Source organism: Chrysemys picta, chromosome 9, assembly GCF_011386835.1.
Source record: "Chrysemys picta bellii isolate R12L10 chromosome 9, ASM1138683v2, whole genome shotgun sequence".
In the NCBI taxonomy this organism is placed as follows: Eukaryota; Metazoa; Chordata; order Testudines; family Emydidae; genus Chrysemys; species Chrysemys picta.
In genome coordinates, this window is record NC_088799.1 from 99931892 (window position 1) to 99948299 (window position 16408).

The 16408-nt window shown below is 40.6% G+C and overlaps 1 protein-coding gene across 1 annotated transcript in view; it reads left to right on the forward strand.

The window, feature by feature from the left end:
* The first annotated feature begins 284 nt into the window (after positions 1-284).
* The window catches only part of MAP7D3 (MAP7 domain containing 3), a 60128-nt gene continuing 44004 nt past the window's right edge, over positions 285-16408 (forward strand). The window contains exons 1-2 of the mRNA XM_065557337.1: positions 285-449; positions 15739-15840. Of these exons, the coding sequence (XP_065413409.1) occupies positions 401-449; positions 15739-15840 (151 nt within the window). The 5' untranslated portion in view covers positions 285-400. The remainder of the gene's footprint in view (positions 450-15738; positions 15841-16408) is intronic.

Consider the following 16408-nt stretch of genomic DNA (forward strand, 5'->3'; position numbering starts at 1 on the left):
GGGCTGAGGGGCTCTGAGGCGGGGAGGGGGAGGGGCGGGAGCTGAGTGGACGGGGCTGTGGTGCGGGGTCGGAGCTGGGTGGGCGGGGGAGGGGCTCTGAGGCGGGGAGGAGGAGGGGCGGGAGCTGGGCGGGCGTGGGTGGGGCTGAGGGGCTCTGAGGCGGGGAGGAGGAGGGGCGGGAGCTGGGTGGGCGGGGCCGGGGCTGGAGCTCGGGGGCGGGGCTGAGAGGCACTGCGGCTGGAGAGGGCGGGGCGCTGAGGGGCGGAGCGGAGGAGCCGGCTCCGGGCGCTATTCCCCCCCTCGCGGCGGCGCTGCCGGGCGCGGGCCGCTCGGAGTCTGCGCACTGCGCCTCCCGCTCTTCCGAGGCTCTGCCGGCAGCGGTTCCTTCACTCGGCTGAAGATGGCGGAGGGTGGCGGCTCGTCGCTGAAGGGGCTGCGGGAGCAGATGGGTGAGAGCTGGCAGGGCACCTCGCGGCCCGGGGCTCTGGCTGTAGCCGGGGAAGGGTGAGAGGGGAGCGGGGCCCCCGGCTGGAGAGGCCGTCCCCTCTGATGCTGTGGGGCCGGCCTGAGAGCAGGCCAGGGACGCGGCCCTCAGGCGGGCTCCTCTCGGCCCAGCCCCCCCGGGAGCAGAGAGCCGGGGCCGCGATCCCAGCCCCCCGCTGGGCCCTGGGGTGAATGGGGGGCAGTGGGCCTCGGGGAGATCGTGTCTGCCCCCCTTCCGCTCATTGGCCTGAGCCCCACACGCTGCGCCCTGTCCCAGCCTAACTCCCCTTCTCCCACCCCCCACACCATGACCCTCTTGTGGTTCCCCCTCCCCTCTATTTGTCTGTGCTGCCCCCACCCTGCCTCTGATCTCCCCCTGCCCGCCTCCTTTCTCTGTGCGGCTTGTCTGGCTCCCTTCCTCAGGGCTGGCTTTGCAATGGGAAAGGGATTCTGGAAAAGAAATCTGGGGCTTCTGCTGAGTCTCTCACAACTTTAAATGCCCAGGCCTTCCTACGTCTGGGTTTTAACTTCAAAATCTTTCTTGAGTGGAATATGAAACACAAATCTCTTCCCCTCCTCTCTTCCTTCCAATGCATAGATGTTGCATTAATATGCAGGGTCTGACTTACATTAAAAAAACCTTACTCTGCCTTACACTCACCCTGATTTGCCTATAAAACTGCAGCACGTAATTTTCCTACAAGATTTTAGCTGCTGATTTGAGATGTCTGCAATACATAGACACGAATGAGTGCCACTTAAGGACTTCATCTTAAAATGAAATGTCTGCCTTTTGTGATCCTTTGAAAGTCCAAACCGTTATGTTTCTTTAATGAGTCTTGTCTCAATTTTCTAGATTTTTTGCAGACTGCTCCTCACGGTTGTCATGCCCAGTGTTTGCTGCAATATCTTGCAAAGGATGACGTGACAGTCTGAATTCTGAAATGTTGTTTCCAAATCAAACTCTTAATAATACTTTAACACTTTTTTGGAATTAAGATACCAGTAAAGGCTAAAAATATTTAAATTTGGTTTGTTAAAAACTGCTTTGGTTTGTTCTTTCCTGTTTGAGACTTGGATTAACAAGGACCTCAGTATACTTAACCATTTTGTGTTCTGTGTAGAGTGAGTGTTATGCTTGTCAAGGTGCATATGTGCACACAATAGATTTGTGGGCGAGTCAGTACAAATAAAAGCAACAAAGAGTCCTGTGGCACCTTATAGACTGACAGATGTATTGGAGCATAAGCTTTCGTGGGTGAATACCCACTTCGTCAGACGAGTGGTATTCACTCACGAAAGCTTATGCTCCAATACATCTGTTAGTATATAAGGTGCCACAGGACTCTTAGTCTGGATCTGTAAAAAGCAACAAACATGGCTACCCCTCTGATACAGTACAGATAAAACATTTTGATTATTCCAGACTAAGCATAACGAAGAGACTAAGGGAAAGAAAGAGTTATGATCTCTGGTTTGATGTAAAAATTAACTAACCTAGACTGTGTGCAAACTGACCGGTACTTTGTCAGTGTTTAAAGTTATCAGTCTGTTTCTGTGACTGTGATCTCTTTATGTACCAGTGCAATTACTGATGTAAGAGTTCTGGTGACTCTTACAAATGGTCTTAAGGTCTTGAGTCTTCAGCTCAGATCTGGAAGTCTTTCTTCCTCCTTTGATGCAGAAGTCAGATATGGACTCTGTGTGTGTGTGTGTGTGTGTGTGTGTGTGTGTGTGTGTGTTGATTCCCCTTTCCAGTTTTTTAAGATGAATTTAGTGCTCTTGAAAGATAATTATTTGACAGAAGACATCAGACTCAAGACCTATCCACAGACTAGAGAGAGCACAGATAATAGCAACACAGCTTCACCAGCATAACTCAGTTCTGACCTGAAGGGACCTTAACTAAGAGTGAAAGGGTCACTTATTTTATAAGCCCACTTTGTTTTTGTTCTCTCTGCTGAAATTACTAATTTTTATGGCGCTTTGTGAGTTGGACACTCATCTGATATAAACTAGACTGGAGACCATTAAATCTTTCCAGAGACCACCAAGCAGATGGCATCCACTCTTGTTAAGAGCTGTCTTGGACTAGATGCAGGTAACCAGAAGGGAAGGGCCATCCAGCCCCATCTCCCTTTCTAAAGTGAAGATCTTCTTTAAAAAAAAAAAACAAAATAAAAAGTGACACTAAAAATGACAGGGCTTGAAAAATCCTCTTCTTACTTTCCCAATAGGAGGTGAAAATTGATGGAGCAGAATCTGAATTTTAACTAAAACATATTTTAGTACTTTGGCTACAAAGATAACTAACATGAATTAATATAGTGCTGTGTTTTTTGAGTCTGCAAACAGACAATTCCAATATGGCTTTTTCCAAGTGACCAGAGAGTGATATTGCGGAGGGTCAGTTCCAGAGCCTATTTCCAGGACCCTGTGGAAAGCAGTGAAATTGGCAAGAATCATAGCACTTTATTTCTGCTGTTTGGCAAAGTTGTGAGCTGCAACCAAATCAGACACACAAGCTATTTGCAGATGAGGACTGAAAAAAAGGAGGCTATAGGAGCAATAGAGTAATGAAGACTCATTCCAGCATTTGTACAGCAACAAAAAGGACCTCAAGAGGCTCGTTGATTGTGTGTGTGTGTGGGGGGGGCTAATGCAGGAATGTAACTTTCTGCCTTCCAATAGACAGCGGGTTGAGGGAAGCTACAGATTTATCAAATACCTGGTAGCCAGATACTAATATGCAGTATGGACAGCATCCTGCCAAGAAACCAAAGAGCCTCCTCTTTCCTAGTTGCTGAGATGGAGTCTAGGTTTCTTTGCAGAACATTTACTCTGGACCTTACTGGCTTCCTCTTCCGTGCCTCCAGTCTTTCATAGCAACCTCTGGATGTAGGTTTAGTCTTCTGGCTGGTAGAAGTCTGGTCAGTGTTTCAAGCTCTGAAAATTGGCATCGTAGGGTTCTGCTCTTCTTATTTTTCAATAGCTTCCTTATCACATTTGCTAAGTTTAAAGTAAAGAGATGGGTTTTCTCATTCTCAACCATGCCTACTCAATCTGAGGGAAAGTGTGCTTTTTCTTCATGCATCGCCTGTAATAAAGAGGTCATGCAGGCCAAATCATGCCCTCAATGACAGGTCTGCAATTCCATTGTGTTCAAGTTCTTTCATCTGTCCAGCCTATTGCCTTCAGCCAGACAGCATGAGAGCAGAATTTTGTCCTGCAAACAGAATTTGGTTAACACTTCTGTGAATGATGCCTGCCCAGGAAATGTATTAAACCTAGATCTAAAATATGATTTTATACTCATAAACAACTACATGTAAATGGCACCACCTAACTCCATTGATCTGATCTCTGGATATTTTCAAAGTTATAGCCTCTTATTATGGGAACAAAAGGGTTTTATTGATATTTTAATTCTGTAAACACTGTTGAGCACACACAGATTTGAGAGAGGGCGTTTGTCTGTTAGAAGGCATTTACTTATTCAGTAATATGGTAATCAGATTAATATTTGAAATTATTTTAAGTTATAATAGGCTGCTTTTACTTTTTTAGTCTATTAGAGTCATGAAATGCTTTATCTTGACTGTTGTAATCTTGTTAGCAACTGGCTGTTACATTGCAAGAACTTGGCACCATTCACTTCTGCTTCATTGGGAGATGTCCCTCCGTGATGTATATCGGATCATTGTGTGCATGGGTATTAAATTGGTTTTGTGTTGTTGGTTTTTTGTTTGTTTGTTTTAAGTGCCAAATCCTACTTTTTTCAGAGATCTGTATGCTCAAGTGGGAAATCTTTGCAAATTTGAGTTAGGCCAGCAGCATGGTGCCTTCTTCCTGTGAATACATTTTGACAGATCTGCTGTGGGCATAGTTTCCATCTCTTGGCTAGTCAAGACCTATATGGTCAGAGATTATATCCACTAAAAAAATTAGTAAATTCATTCAATATGTAACCCGTAAATTTTCTCCATGTGGATCTCTAATAAAATGTGAGGTTCTAATCAGAAAAGTGACTGAATAAAAATAGCATATTATTTAAAATATGCTCCATTTGTGTATTGTTATCTCTTTGTTAGTGACACAAAAATAAAGTTTATTTCCCCCCCTCCAATTACCACTGCAGAATCAGCACAGTTGGAGAATGAACAGCACAGTTGCTTCTCACCTATCAACAGAATTGCTAACCAGGGTCCTGATCCTGCAGGTTGTTCTATGTCAGGGATCGGCAACCTTTGGCACACAGTTCGCCAGGGTAAGCTGACTGAGGGATGTGCTGGCCACCGCTTCCTGCCGCCCCCATTGGCCTGGGACGGCGAACTGCGGCCAGTGGGAGCCGTGATCGGCCAAACCTGCAGACACAGCAGGTAAACAAACCGGCCCGGCCCGCCAGGGTGCTTACCCTGGAGAGTTGCGTGCCAGAGGTTGCTGACCCCGTTATACGTGAATGGATCCTCCATAGAAGTCGGTGGGCGCAGGAAGGGATACACCAGCATGGAACAATTTACAGACTTGGGGCCTGTATTCAAATTGCAAGGTCAAATTATCTGTCCAGCCCCACTGAAGGAAATTAGTTATAACTTTGCAGCTCCACTTAACCAGCACATTTTTGGTACTATTGTAGGTGTGTGAGAAAGAAAGACACCCCATCTTAACTTTGATCTTAGGTTTAGTTTGCAGTGTGGCTAGTTGAAAAAAAATGCTTTGACCAATTTTCCTCAGGAATCACTGACAAATATTTAACTTCACAATGTCACTTTTACATAATCCTTTTTAATAGAACTGTACTTCAGAAGCACAGAAGAATGGTTTTGTTGTGTCTACCATGTGCCTGGTTTTGTCTGTCTACCTCAGAACAAACTTTCTAGTAACTTCTTCAGTAGTTATAGTGCAGATAATTGTCTGAAGGATGTATAACTAGTCTTAAAACCGCAGTGCTCAGATAGGTAGCCCAGAACATATAAGGCTATCAAATTCACTGTTTGACCCCAATTCTCATATCTTAGTTATGATTTCCAGTTGGGTTTAAAAAATTTACTGCCGTGGAAACAAGTCAGAGGTATATACAAAAGAGAAAGAGGTACTGGTGAATTCCAAGGGCAGTGCTCTGGTGAGCTGTCCAAGTACTGCAACTGAAAAATGGAAGGATGAAGGGATTTGTACCTGGGTTCTGTCTTAGGCTCTGGGCACTATTTTACAGATCAATCCCTGGCTATTTGGCGTTCGATAAATTAATCTCCACACAATCTGCTGCTGCTTGAAGAGGGAAGGAGCTATTTCTGTTTTGTATTGTCCAGAGCCTGCTGGTTTCTGCAGAGCAGTGAGGAGCAGTCTCCAAAACTTTCTCTGTGCTCCTCTCCCAGATCTAGCGCACCCCTCTGCCAGCCTCCTGCTGGTGATATTCAAGCCTCCCATTTTTTGGGGGGGGGGGGGGAGGGAGCAAAACAGAGTGTTTGAGAGCAAATGTTCATGAATGGGATCTGAGAACTTGGATGATAAGTTCTAGGAGATATATTGTATATGTACAGTAATATCCCTTTGCAGTCAATATTAAAGTGATATCCCTGAGTACTTAATTTTTTAAATGTGCATTTGATTAATCAGAAAGGCATTTAAAACACACGTGACACAATTCCTGTTGGGTAAAATACTGAGAATGCAGTTCAAATACAGATTGTTCCATCTAAGGTCAAACTTTATGAAGTATGCCCTCAGAATTGGGTCCCAAACACTTGGAAAACTTTGAGTAAATTTACTCAATTTCAGGTTTTTCTATAATTTAGCACATCTATCACCATAGTATCTATTGGTGGCCAGCTTCTTCCATTGATTTCAGTAGGAGCTGCACACAGAATTAACCTGTCTAGCTAAATCTGCACCTTGCAGGCCATACTCCACCCGCTTTTGTAAGAGTATTAGTAGATTGCAGATTTGGAGATCTGGGAGGTAGGGAAAACACCAACAGCTTGCAAACTGTGCACAGATTGCTTTAAGCCCATCAATTGCTTAATTGAGTACATGTTTCAGAAATGCACAGGGTAGAATTTAGCAATGTCTACCCAGAGGTTAGATCACTTAACTATCTTTTAAATAGGACTTATTTAATTAGCAAATAGAAAATTTTTCCCTCAATTGCTCCGAATTATGAAAGGCTATTTATTTTGCCTGACCGAAAAATAGTTTCAAAGTGACAGAATTCATAACATTCCACCACAGCTGAGTATAAATAAAAATAAAGGCTTAAAATAGCTCTTCAGTGACAAGTGAAAATATTAACAATGTTTAAATCTTAATTTTGTTTTTCTTTAACTGATCTTCTCAAAACCACTCTGCCTTCACATAAGGCTTCATCTATACTAGAATTTTCAGATCCATAATTTCCAGTGGGTCTCTTGGTGTTAGTACTTGATGAAGCAGTAGTGTAGACAAGACTCTGGTCTCATCTTGTCTAAACTGTACATTCTGCTGGTGTTGTCATTGGTGGATCTCTGCCTCTGTTGGTATTGGGAATTGTGGATCCAAAATAGCCTAGAATAAATAAGACGTAAATCAGTTGTATGTTCCAGTGTTTCCATCTGCTTCTCATGCCTATCATTTACTATCTAAAAACCTCACAGCATTTGGGAAGTATTTTATCCTCCCAATTTATTACATTTCTGTTTGAGAATTTAAAAGCTGTTGCAGTTGTGAGGAAAAATACCATAGAAAGCTGTGCTGGATACCATTTAAAAATATATCTGGTTTTATTCCAATTTGCAAATCTGTTGGGGTGCTACCCTTTACTAAACAAAACATGGAATTTAACTGCCTAGCTAAGTCTAATTTAAAGTTCAGTGGGAAGTGGCAGTGGAGTACTGTTCAAGTCGTCTTTTGAGTCAATAATTTTACGCACTTCAAAACCTCATGTAAAGGTTAGTTGCCAGGTTGTTCTCAGTATGTCCTGGACTCTGATATGTTCACATCATTGATGTTTTTATTGTAAACATTTAATTAGAACTTTATACTTTCTATAACCTATTATTGGTGATGTTTACATAATAGTCAGAAGATGCCATAGTTATCACACAGCTATTGTTTTTTTAACCTGTTTACCTGTAGCATCAATATTTATGCAGTAGCTAATGATACCCATGTAAGTAAATTAGTTGTTTGTATTGTACATTGCCAGGGGTTTGGGCTTGTGAAGTGCAATAGTGAGATCTTGTTTTCCTGAAGTCATTACCTAAAATGAGTAAATACTAATACTTGTCAGACTTTCAGAAACCATAGGTTAAATTATAAAAAAAAAAGTCCCTGTTTATGTTTTCATAGTACAGTTCAACACCTGTCAGTCTAAAATGCGAAGCATGAAAAAAAATGTTTTTATAATATGATGGCACGTTTCATTTGGGTTTTTTTACTACATTCATCAAGAAGTCTAAACATAAAGTAGATGCATACATTTCAATTTCCCAGTTTACCACAGCTAAAATTTAAGGTTCGGTAATACTTCAGACCGGATACGAAAGATAATTTCTTAATTCGTGGTTAGCTTTTGGTGGGTGTACACATGACCATCCAATAACAGACCTTTGTAGTAATATCTGGTCTGTAAGTGAGAACGGTAGTGTTGAGTCTGAGCACAGGCAGCCAATTATATATAAAGAAAAGGGAAATCATAGTTATCACTTGGTGTATTTTTATTTGAAAGTTGTAATAATTTAGTTGGCATTGGAAATACCTGTAATAATGCCCTCATTATCCATGATAAATGTCAATGTGGTATATAGGTGTGTAACTTATTATATACATACATTTGTTTTCTGTTTAAAGCAAGTTAACCTTCTATTTGCATGGCATCTGTTTTCTGTTGAATTTTATTTTTCAAATGTTCTTTGAGCTGTTAGTATCCAAGAGAGGGATCCACAGAGAGAGTTATCTTTGCAATTAGTTTAGCAATAGTAGTTATTCCTAGAAGATGCCCCATCTCCAATTTTCAGCTCTTCCATCTTTTTTCCTTCAGAGTTTGGAGAGAACTTTGAAAATATTTTTCTCCTAGTACTTTTTACGGGGCTTTAATTTGAGCGTACCACCTTTTGCTATTGAAATGAGCTGCCCTAAGAATTCAGGGGGATGCATAGGTATTGCAGTAGCCATAGAACTACATTCTCTGGCTAAGGTGCCTCAGAGGCTCTGCAATTTAAAACAGTGTGAACCCCTGACTTATTTTGCATTGGAATCAGACCCAAGAGTTGGAATCTACAGAGATGTATATCTGTAGATACCAGGAATTAAACAGATTTCCTGTTATAGTTAAAAGTTTTCAGCTTTCACTTAGCTTTCTCAAGTTTGTTTGAAAGAAATGTAATGCTGTGACTTAAATGACAGATTATTGATCCGTATTACATTCTAGATATGATATGCCTTGATTATCAATCCCCTGACCGAACTGGCGGACATCACCTTATTCTCCTTCATTTTCCTCCTTAAGACTCATCTCTTCCATTTGACAATGGCTAGGCAAGGTGAACTGAGACTTTGATTTATTATGCAAAACATACTCTTTTTAAGTGTTACCTTGTCCCCTTCTCCTGCCTTTACTCTGCTTGTTAGTTTTCATTTTCCTGTTGTCTTTTCACACATCCAGATTATAAATTCTCTGGCGTGGAGACCATCTCTTTATTACATGTTTGGGGTCTGTAAATGTAACTGTATTAGAAATAAGATGTGTCTGCAACCTAAACTATACCTTAACAAAGATTTTAGGGTGCAGTGATTTTCAGTTTTAATAAATGTTGGAGTTTAATTCTTTAAATTTCATACCATTCTCTTCTGCAGAAGGCAATGAAAAGCAAATGTTTTATTCTGGTGTTGCAAAAGGACAATCTAAACTATAAAAAGATAACAGGTCAGCACGGAGGAGGTACTGATGCATGACTGGGTTTGAGCCCATGGGTCCTGCATGCATGGAGAAGAGTGTTGGGATCTGGCCTCTTCTTGTACATCTTGGATGCACTGCTTGTGTAGCACCCTCGTGCTCACTTGCTGAGAAGGAGAAATAACGTTACCAAGTAGTGTAGTCACCCTAATAAGGAAGGAGAAGAAGGGATAAAGGTTAAAAATGCACTAGCAGTAGTTTTCACTTCTATCACATAATGGAGCCATTGTTTTCTCTTTAAAGATAGTTCAAAGTTGGGCTTTCACAGAATTTGACTTGAATCACTTGTGATTTGCAGTGCTAGGCTCTGTTGTACAGATGGCTCTTGTTTGAGTTCTGAAGTATTAAACAATAGCTAGCATACAAACAACATTTTAGAAGGGGATGATCAGAACAAGAGAGGAGAAACTAGACCAGGGGTTCTCAAACTGGGGGTCGGGACCCCTTGGGGTCATGAGATTATTACATGGGGGGGTCGTGAGCTGTCAGCCTCCACCCCAAACCCCGCTTTGCCTCCAGCATTTATAATGGTGTTAAATTAAAAACACTTTTTTAATATATTTATTAGGGGGGTCGCATTCAGAGGCTTGCTATGTGAAAGGGGTCATCAGTACAGAAGTTTGAGAACCACTGAACTAGACAGATGATTCGGAAAGGGAGAAGGTGGAAAGCGAGGAAGCTAGCCCATTTCCCTGTGCTGAAGATAATGCTATGGGGAAGAAAAATGTAAATGTATGTTACAAAGGAAAAGTAGATATGAAAAGGAGGGCAGAAGGTTATCATGGGGCTTGTCTTCACTGCACTGTTAGCTCGGGGTATAACTTGAGTATTTCCCCAGTCTGACTTGCAGCTGTATGTAAATCTCATGCTTGAGTTAAGTGGTGCTTTAAACTGGAGCTAGCTGACTTTTTTTTTTGGTGTGTGTGTTGAGTGCTGCTGACACTTGAGCTACCGTAGTAATGCAGTTGGGATTCAGGCTACTCTTTGCTGCTAATTCAGTCATTCTGTGTGGCTCAGGTGTTGTTTTGCATTGTGACTGCTCTCACTTGGCCTAACTCAAGTTAATTTGAGTGTAAATAACTTGAGCTCATGCTGGGCTGAAGACAAGCTCATACTGTGAGAATATGCAAAAGAAATAGTGTTGAAAAGAGAATAAAATTAGGAGCCTGAAACATCTATAAGTGTTGGTAATAAGTGAATCTGAGTGCATACACAACCTCCAAAAATATTAAAAATAATTCCACACTCAGAGTTGAGGTTTAAACCTCTGCAGTTTAACTTTCTGCTCCTCCTTGCACTTGTTGTTAAGTTGGTGTCTTACCGTGTCAAAGTATTGAGGGGTCTGATCCACTTCTGTGGGTATATTGCCCTTAAAGTTATTGTACTGTAGGGTGTAACTTTTCATCTTTTATTTTTAAAGCAATTTGAAATGATGTAATAACATGTGTGGTTTTAGTGTATGAACTGGTTTCACACTAATTAATGAACTAGGGCATTTTAGAGTTTGCTTATTTTTGTATGTAAATGACCTAAATAGTTGTAATGAAGATGTATCCCAACTGAATTGAACTTCGTTGTGCAAGGATAGTAATGTTGGAATCTGGTATCTTGTTTTAAAAAGACATGTTTCAAAGTATGTAAGGTGACTATTTGATTTGTTAATTTTAGGGGGAGGTGAAAGTGGCTTTTGGTGGGGGCTTTCTAGCTAGCAAGAGGCTTCTGTGGGTTTTGGCCCATGGAAACTGTGTGGGACAGCATCCTCTTTGGATCAAATGTTTTATTTTTGTTAATATTGGTATGCGCTAGTGAAGAATCTCATGTAGAGTACAAATATTTCTTGATGAATCACTCTTTCACAAAGCACAATGAACAATGTCAACCTGTCCAGTTCTCCCTGCTTCCCTGTAACATCGTCTAATTCACACTATGCTTTTAGACAAAGAAGAAACATTATATAGTGCATGGCCATTTGCTGTTGACACTGTTGGGATTGTAGGGCTGAGTATTCTTTTGTGGGCAACTTCAATTATAGCAGAAGGTTGGTGCATAGATAAATATGTTTGTAAACAGAATGCAATAAACAACTTAATAAAAAAATTGCCAAAGTGAGAGGGGAAATTAATGACTTATTTTACATATTCCCCAATCCTTTAGAAGATTTGTGTGTGAATTTGGAGAGGAAGACATTGCCCTCTTAAAATGCTTTGTTATATATTTTATTTATTATATGCATTATCATATCAAAATACCTTAGCAAAAGCTGGTGCTTTCTAAATCAAATCTGATTAAGACACTTGGTCTAATGTCAGAATATAGAAAAACTGTGGAGCACGTTCCAAATGCAGTATTGGAGGCAATCTCAGTGTTAAATTTGGGAAAGGCGTTGGGGTGGATGTGGCAGCAGTAGAGAGACTGGATGGGCTGAAGCAGAGCCAAGAAGGAAATTGGGAACAACTGGAAGAGTGTCTGCTGCAGTTCTACTTCATGCAAATGGTTGCAACAATTTGCCTGAGAACCATAGTTAATGTAGACAGGGTGCCCGTCAGTGGCTTCATACTCCTATTTTGGAGAGTTTCCCCAAATAGAGCTTGGTCAATTACTCTTCTGTGCTGAAAACTCTCTTGCTGGGTTCTAGCTTGTCACCTCATTGTTCAGTGTTTATATGGGACTCCTACGTGAATTAGTAAAGCAGCATGGAATTCTGGTAATTGCAGCAGATTTGGTAGCACCTACCTCTCTCTCTGTCTTGGCCCAGCCAGTGCTGGAAAATGATTTACTTATTGTTTGGTAGAGAGGGAAGCACGCATGAGGGCTAGCTGATGCGTAATCTGAGTAAGAACGAAGTTGTGCTGGTAGGATGGAGGAGGGAATTGGAAGACGGCGCAAGAATTATATATGCTCCTTTAATTGAGAATGTTTCCCCACCATTTGTAACTAATTTCTAACCTGAAAGTGATGTTGAATCCATAGCTTCTGTTAGACCAGTGGTTCTCAAGCTTTTCACAAAGCAAGCCTCTGAATGCAATCCCTCCCCCCTTATAAATTAAAAACACAGTTTTTTTTATATTTAACACTATTATAAATGCTGGAAGTGAAGCAAGGTTTGAGGGTGGAGGCTGACAGCTTGCAGCCCCCAAACGTAATAACCTCGCAACCCCCTAAGGAGTCACAACCCCCAGTTTGAGAACCCCTGTGTTAGACAATCATAGCAGCATTCACCGGGATGATGTTTTTGCCACTGTTTCATTCAGATGCAAACCTTGATACTCCGATCCTTGCTTTTATAATCTCGGATAGTTTAGATTATTGCACATTTCCCAATGGGAAAAGTGGCCCTTTTGCACAGAGACTCACCTACCACTCCACTGATAGTAAATGGCAACATGGTTGACAACTTTGCTGAGGTGGTTTGACGCTGAATGGGTATGAAGTGGTGGCTCCAGATCATAATTGGGAGACACTTGGTGGGGCAGTGTAAGGAAATTTGTGTGGAATAGAGGGCTTTATTCCCCAGGTACCTTCACCAGCAATAAATTAAACTACACATTTCTAAAAACAAGTGACTTAAGTTGAAATTTTAGAAATACTTTGGGAGTGTTGATAGTTTTGGAGCCTCTTGTTTATTTAGCACTAAGGAAAACTTGTTAAGACTGTTCTTAAGAGGAATTTGTACTTGTGAAAAAGCAGAATTGTCTCTAGTTCCTTCATTATTAGGGAGTATTGTACTGAAATGCCTTTCATACTGGGGAAAAAAGAGGATAATCTTGGGTAGTAGTTTGCCATGGCTAAAATATGCTTAGAATACTGGTGATAGGTGCCATGGAAAAATACTAGGATAATTATTGTAAAAATTAAACAATTAAGTGTTTTTTAAAAATAACCATTTAGGGAATACATTTAATTGGATTTTTATGTAGGACTAAAAGTGCTTATCCTGTGTTCTGTATGCCCTAGTCAAACCTTTAGAAATACATGCCAAGCTGTCTCCCAAATGTAGCAGCCTGGCACTGGCCACTTAACCAGTGTTAACTAACCAGAAGAAATTAATCTAAAAGAAAATGCACAAAGAAATGAAACAAAGAAATGCACAAAGACTAGTACTTGGTCCTGCTAGTGAAGGCAGGGGGCTGGACTCAATGACCTTTCAAGGTCCCTTCCAGTTCTAGGAGATGGGATATCTCCATTTATTTCTTTATTTCTTTCTATTTCTAAGATACCAGTGATCAATAACCACGTTTCCTCACATTCCCCCCAAAAGCTCATGCAAATAAATTGGTGAGGTGGATAGGCTCTTAAATGTGCACATTGGAGACTTACAAATGTGGCATTACTGTAGGTAGGCCCCAAATAGTCCTCTTTAAAAGTTAAAACAGCACTTCTTGTGTCTCATGTGGAGAGAGACAAAAATACCAGTTCAAGAGATTTTTGACACAATTCACTTGCAAAGATGCAAATACAAAGATGTTGGAGAAGGTAGAACTAATGACTTTGTAATACTTATGAGAAAAGCTGGTAAAAATAGGACTACATATGTTAATTTCAGCTTCATAAAAGTTAAATTAAGTATATGAATAGATTTTATGGAAAATACTTAACATTAAAACATTTAAGATGTATCTTTAATGAGGTTTTGAAACCAAAGGCAACAGTTAATTTCATTTGCATAGTAAATCAACAAGTCATGACTTTAAGTACTAAAAGTACTGCAGTATTTGCATATAGTTAATTCCATCCTCAAAATTTTATTCCAGTTTATATTACAGCTTGCATCATGCAAGAAGCATTCTGTTACAAAACACAGCAGAATGATTGTTTAAAATATATTTTGGAGTCTTGAGGTAAAAATGTCAGTCTTGGTGTACGTAATCTGGCGTGACTGAAGTCATAGGATGTTTAACCTTTTGTGCCAGGGTTGAATTTGGTCTGGAGTGTTCATTTCCCATCTGTACTAATTTTGAATTCTCTTGATCTACCTCTTACAAATCGTCATACCCCCTCACCTTTGTCTCTGGAGAGATGAGGATATGTAGCTTGGTATCATTATCAAAAGGCTTTTCAATTTTATTCTTCAATTGTGTTGTAAGATTGGTCATATTCTAGTCTTCTATTCATTGAAGGCTTTTTTGTTCATTTTCACTGGTGCAGTAAGTGCTGCATCTGTGCCTGTACTCAGATATGCCTGCTATACCCTATTTTGTGTTCTGCCTCTTTCTCATGTTAGTCCTTGTGAGGTTGGAAAAATTGTGTTCTCTGTTCACTGCTTTGAGTTGGATTAATATTGTCTGCATGACAAATGCCACAATGTACAAAATTAGCTTTTTAATTTTTAAATCTTTATTTTTATACTTTGCCAACTGACCAGAATATCACATTGCAATATGTGATATCATTTATTTATATTAAAAGACCCTCAAAGATGTAATAGAGTACATAGGTAGGATCGAAGAAGGCTGTTTGGTGCTGCAGTGAGGTATTCAAGCCATGGCAACAGCTGTGGGTGACAATTGAGAGTTGCTGAATAAGTATCATAATCAGCATTTATCATTCATATCACATGGGATTACACACTTTGAGGTGAATATTCCTGGGCGCAGCCTTAGGAAGGATTATTACCATGACAGAACTAGTTGTCATGGAGAAGAGAAATGTTCTTCCTTCCTTCCTTTGCATTTTGTACTACCCAATTAAAGGAAAGCCATAGACCATTGACAACGCTGTTTCTTTCAGGAAAAATACCAAATTTAATAATCCTCCATCCTTAACTATAAACTTTAAATCATTTGACTAGGATAACTTTTGCTACAAATGGGTCTAGATTTTTTTTTTTAACATTTTAGTACATATAAAGTCTTATATGTTTTGTGTTTGGTTTCTTGGTGGTGGTTCTTGATATTGGGTTCTTTTAAGAACAAAAGAGGACAAACGGTCTTCTAGCTTTATGTTCATTACTTTGGCTGAAGGGGTTTACATGGAGGGAAGATTGGGAGTATTGTACAGATCACTCATGAAAGAGTTCTCTCCCTCTTAATTGTGTGCGGAGATATGGGGATAGGTTGTTTGTCCTTAACCTTGAATATTTCTCCCCTTGCATTTACTTTCCCATTCACAGTTGCTTCACTCTAGCGGGAAGAAGAGGGTGACTAGTTTAAGTGTAAAATGACACCATAGTGAACAGGATATCCATGCAAAATGATGGGGGAGAAAAACCTGACCAGAGATTTCAGGAATAAAATAAATAAATGAGCCCTGTTGATGACAATCTTATTGGTAGTAATTGTCTCTTTAAACTATTTTTTTTGTTTTTGTTTTGTTTTTTGTTTTTACAGTTGCTGCAGCCCAAGCAATAGCAGAAGAAAGAAGAAACCAAAGTGGTATTAGCCCTGTTCCAGTCCAAACTGCAATAAACCTACAGACTGCAACTAAACCAGGTGTAATCTCTGACTACTGTTGATCTTAAAAGTTTCGTTGAGTTGACAGGGTTGGATAGGACTGTTCTGAAGCGCCTTTGCTTTCTCCCTTTAGAGAACTCAGTGACTTTCGGACATCACTCAGGCTTCCACTCTTGCTCTTCCCAGGATTCAGTTAGTGCAGCTTGCCCACTCTGAGTAGGGCAGAACAGTGAAGACAAATTAATTTTTGTGCTCTGTACTCTGCTCTTGTTGCCAGTTCACTTCCAGGTGCAATTAAGGGTTTTTGTACTGTCTACAAAAGACCCACATGGTCTGGGCTCCACTCAACTGAAAGACCATTCTCCCCTTGGCTCTTCACAACACGTGGTTTTTATAACCGTAGCACTTCAGCTAATTGCATTCGTGGTAACCTTTGTGGGAGCCAGAGACAGGTCATTCTTGGTCACAGCCTCTCACCTCTGGAATTTACACCTGCCAGAAATATGGGCTGTGGTTAGAGCATAATGCAGGGCCCACCTCTTTGTTTAGGCTTTCTATTAATTTTATGGTTTGGGACATTTAATCTTATGTCTGGTATTTGCTGGTC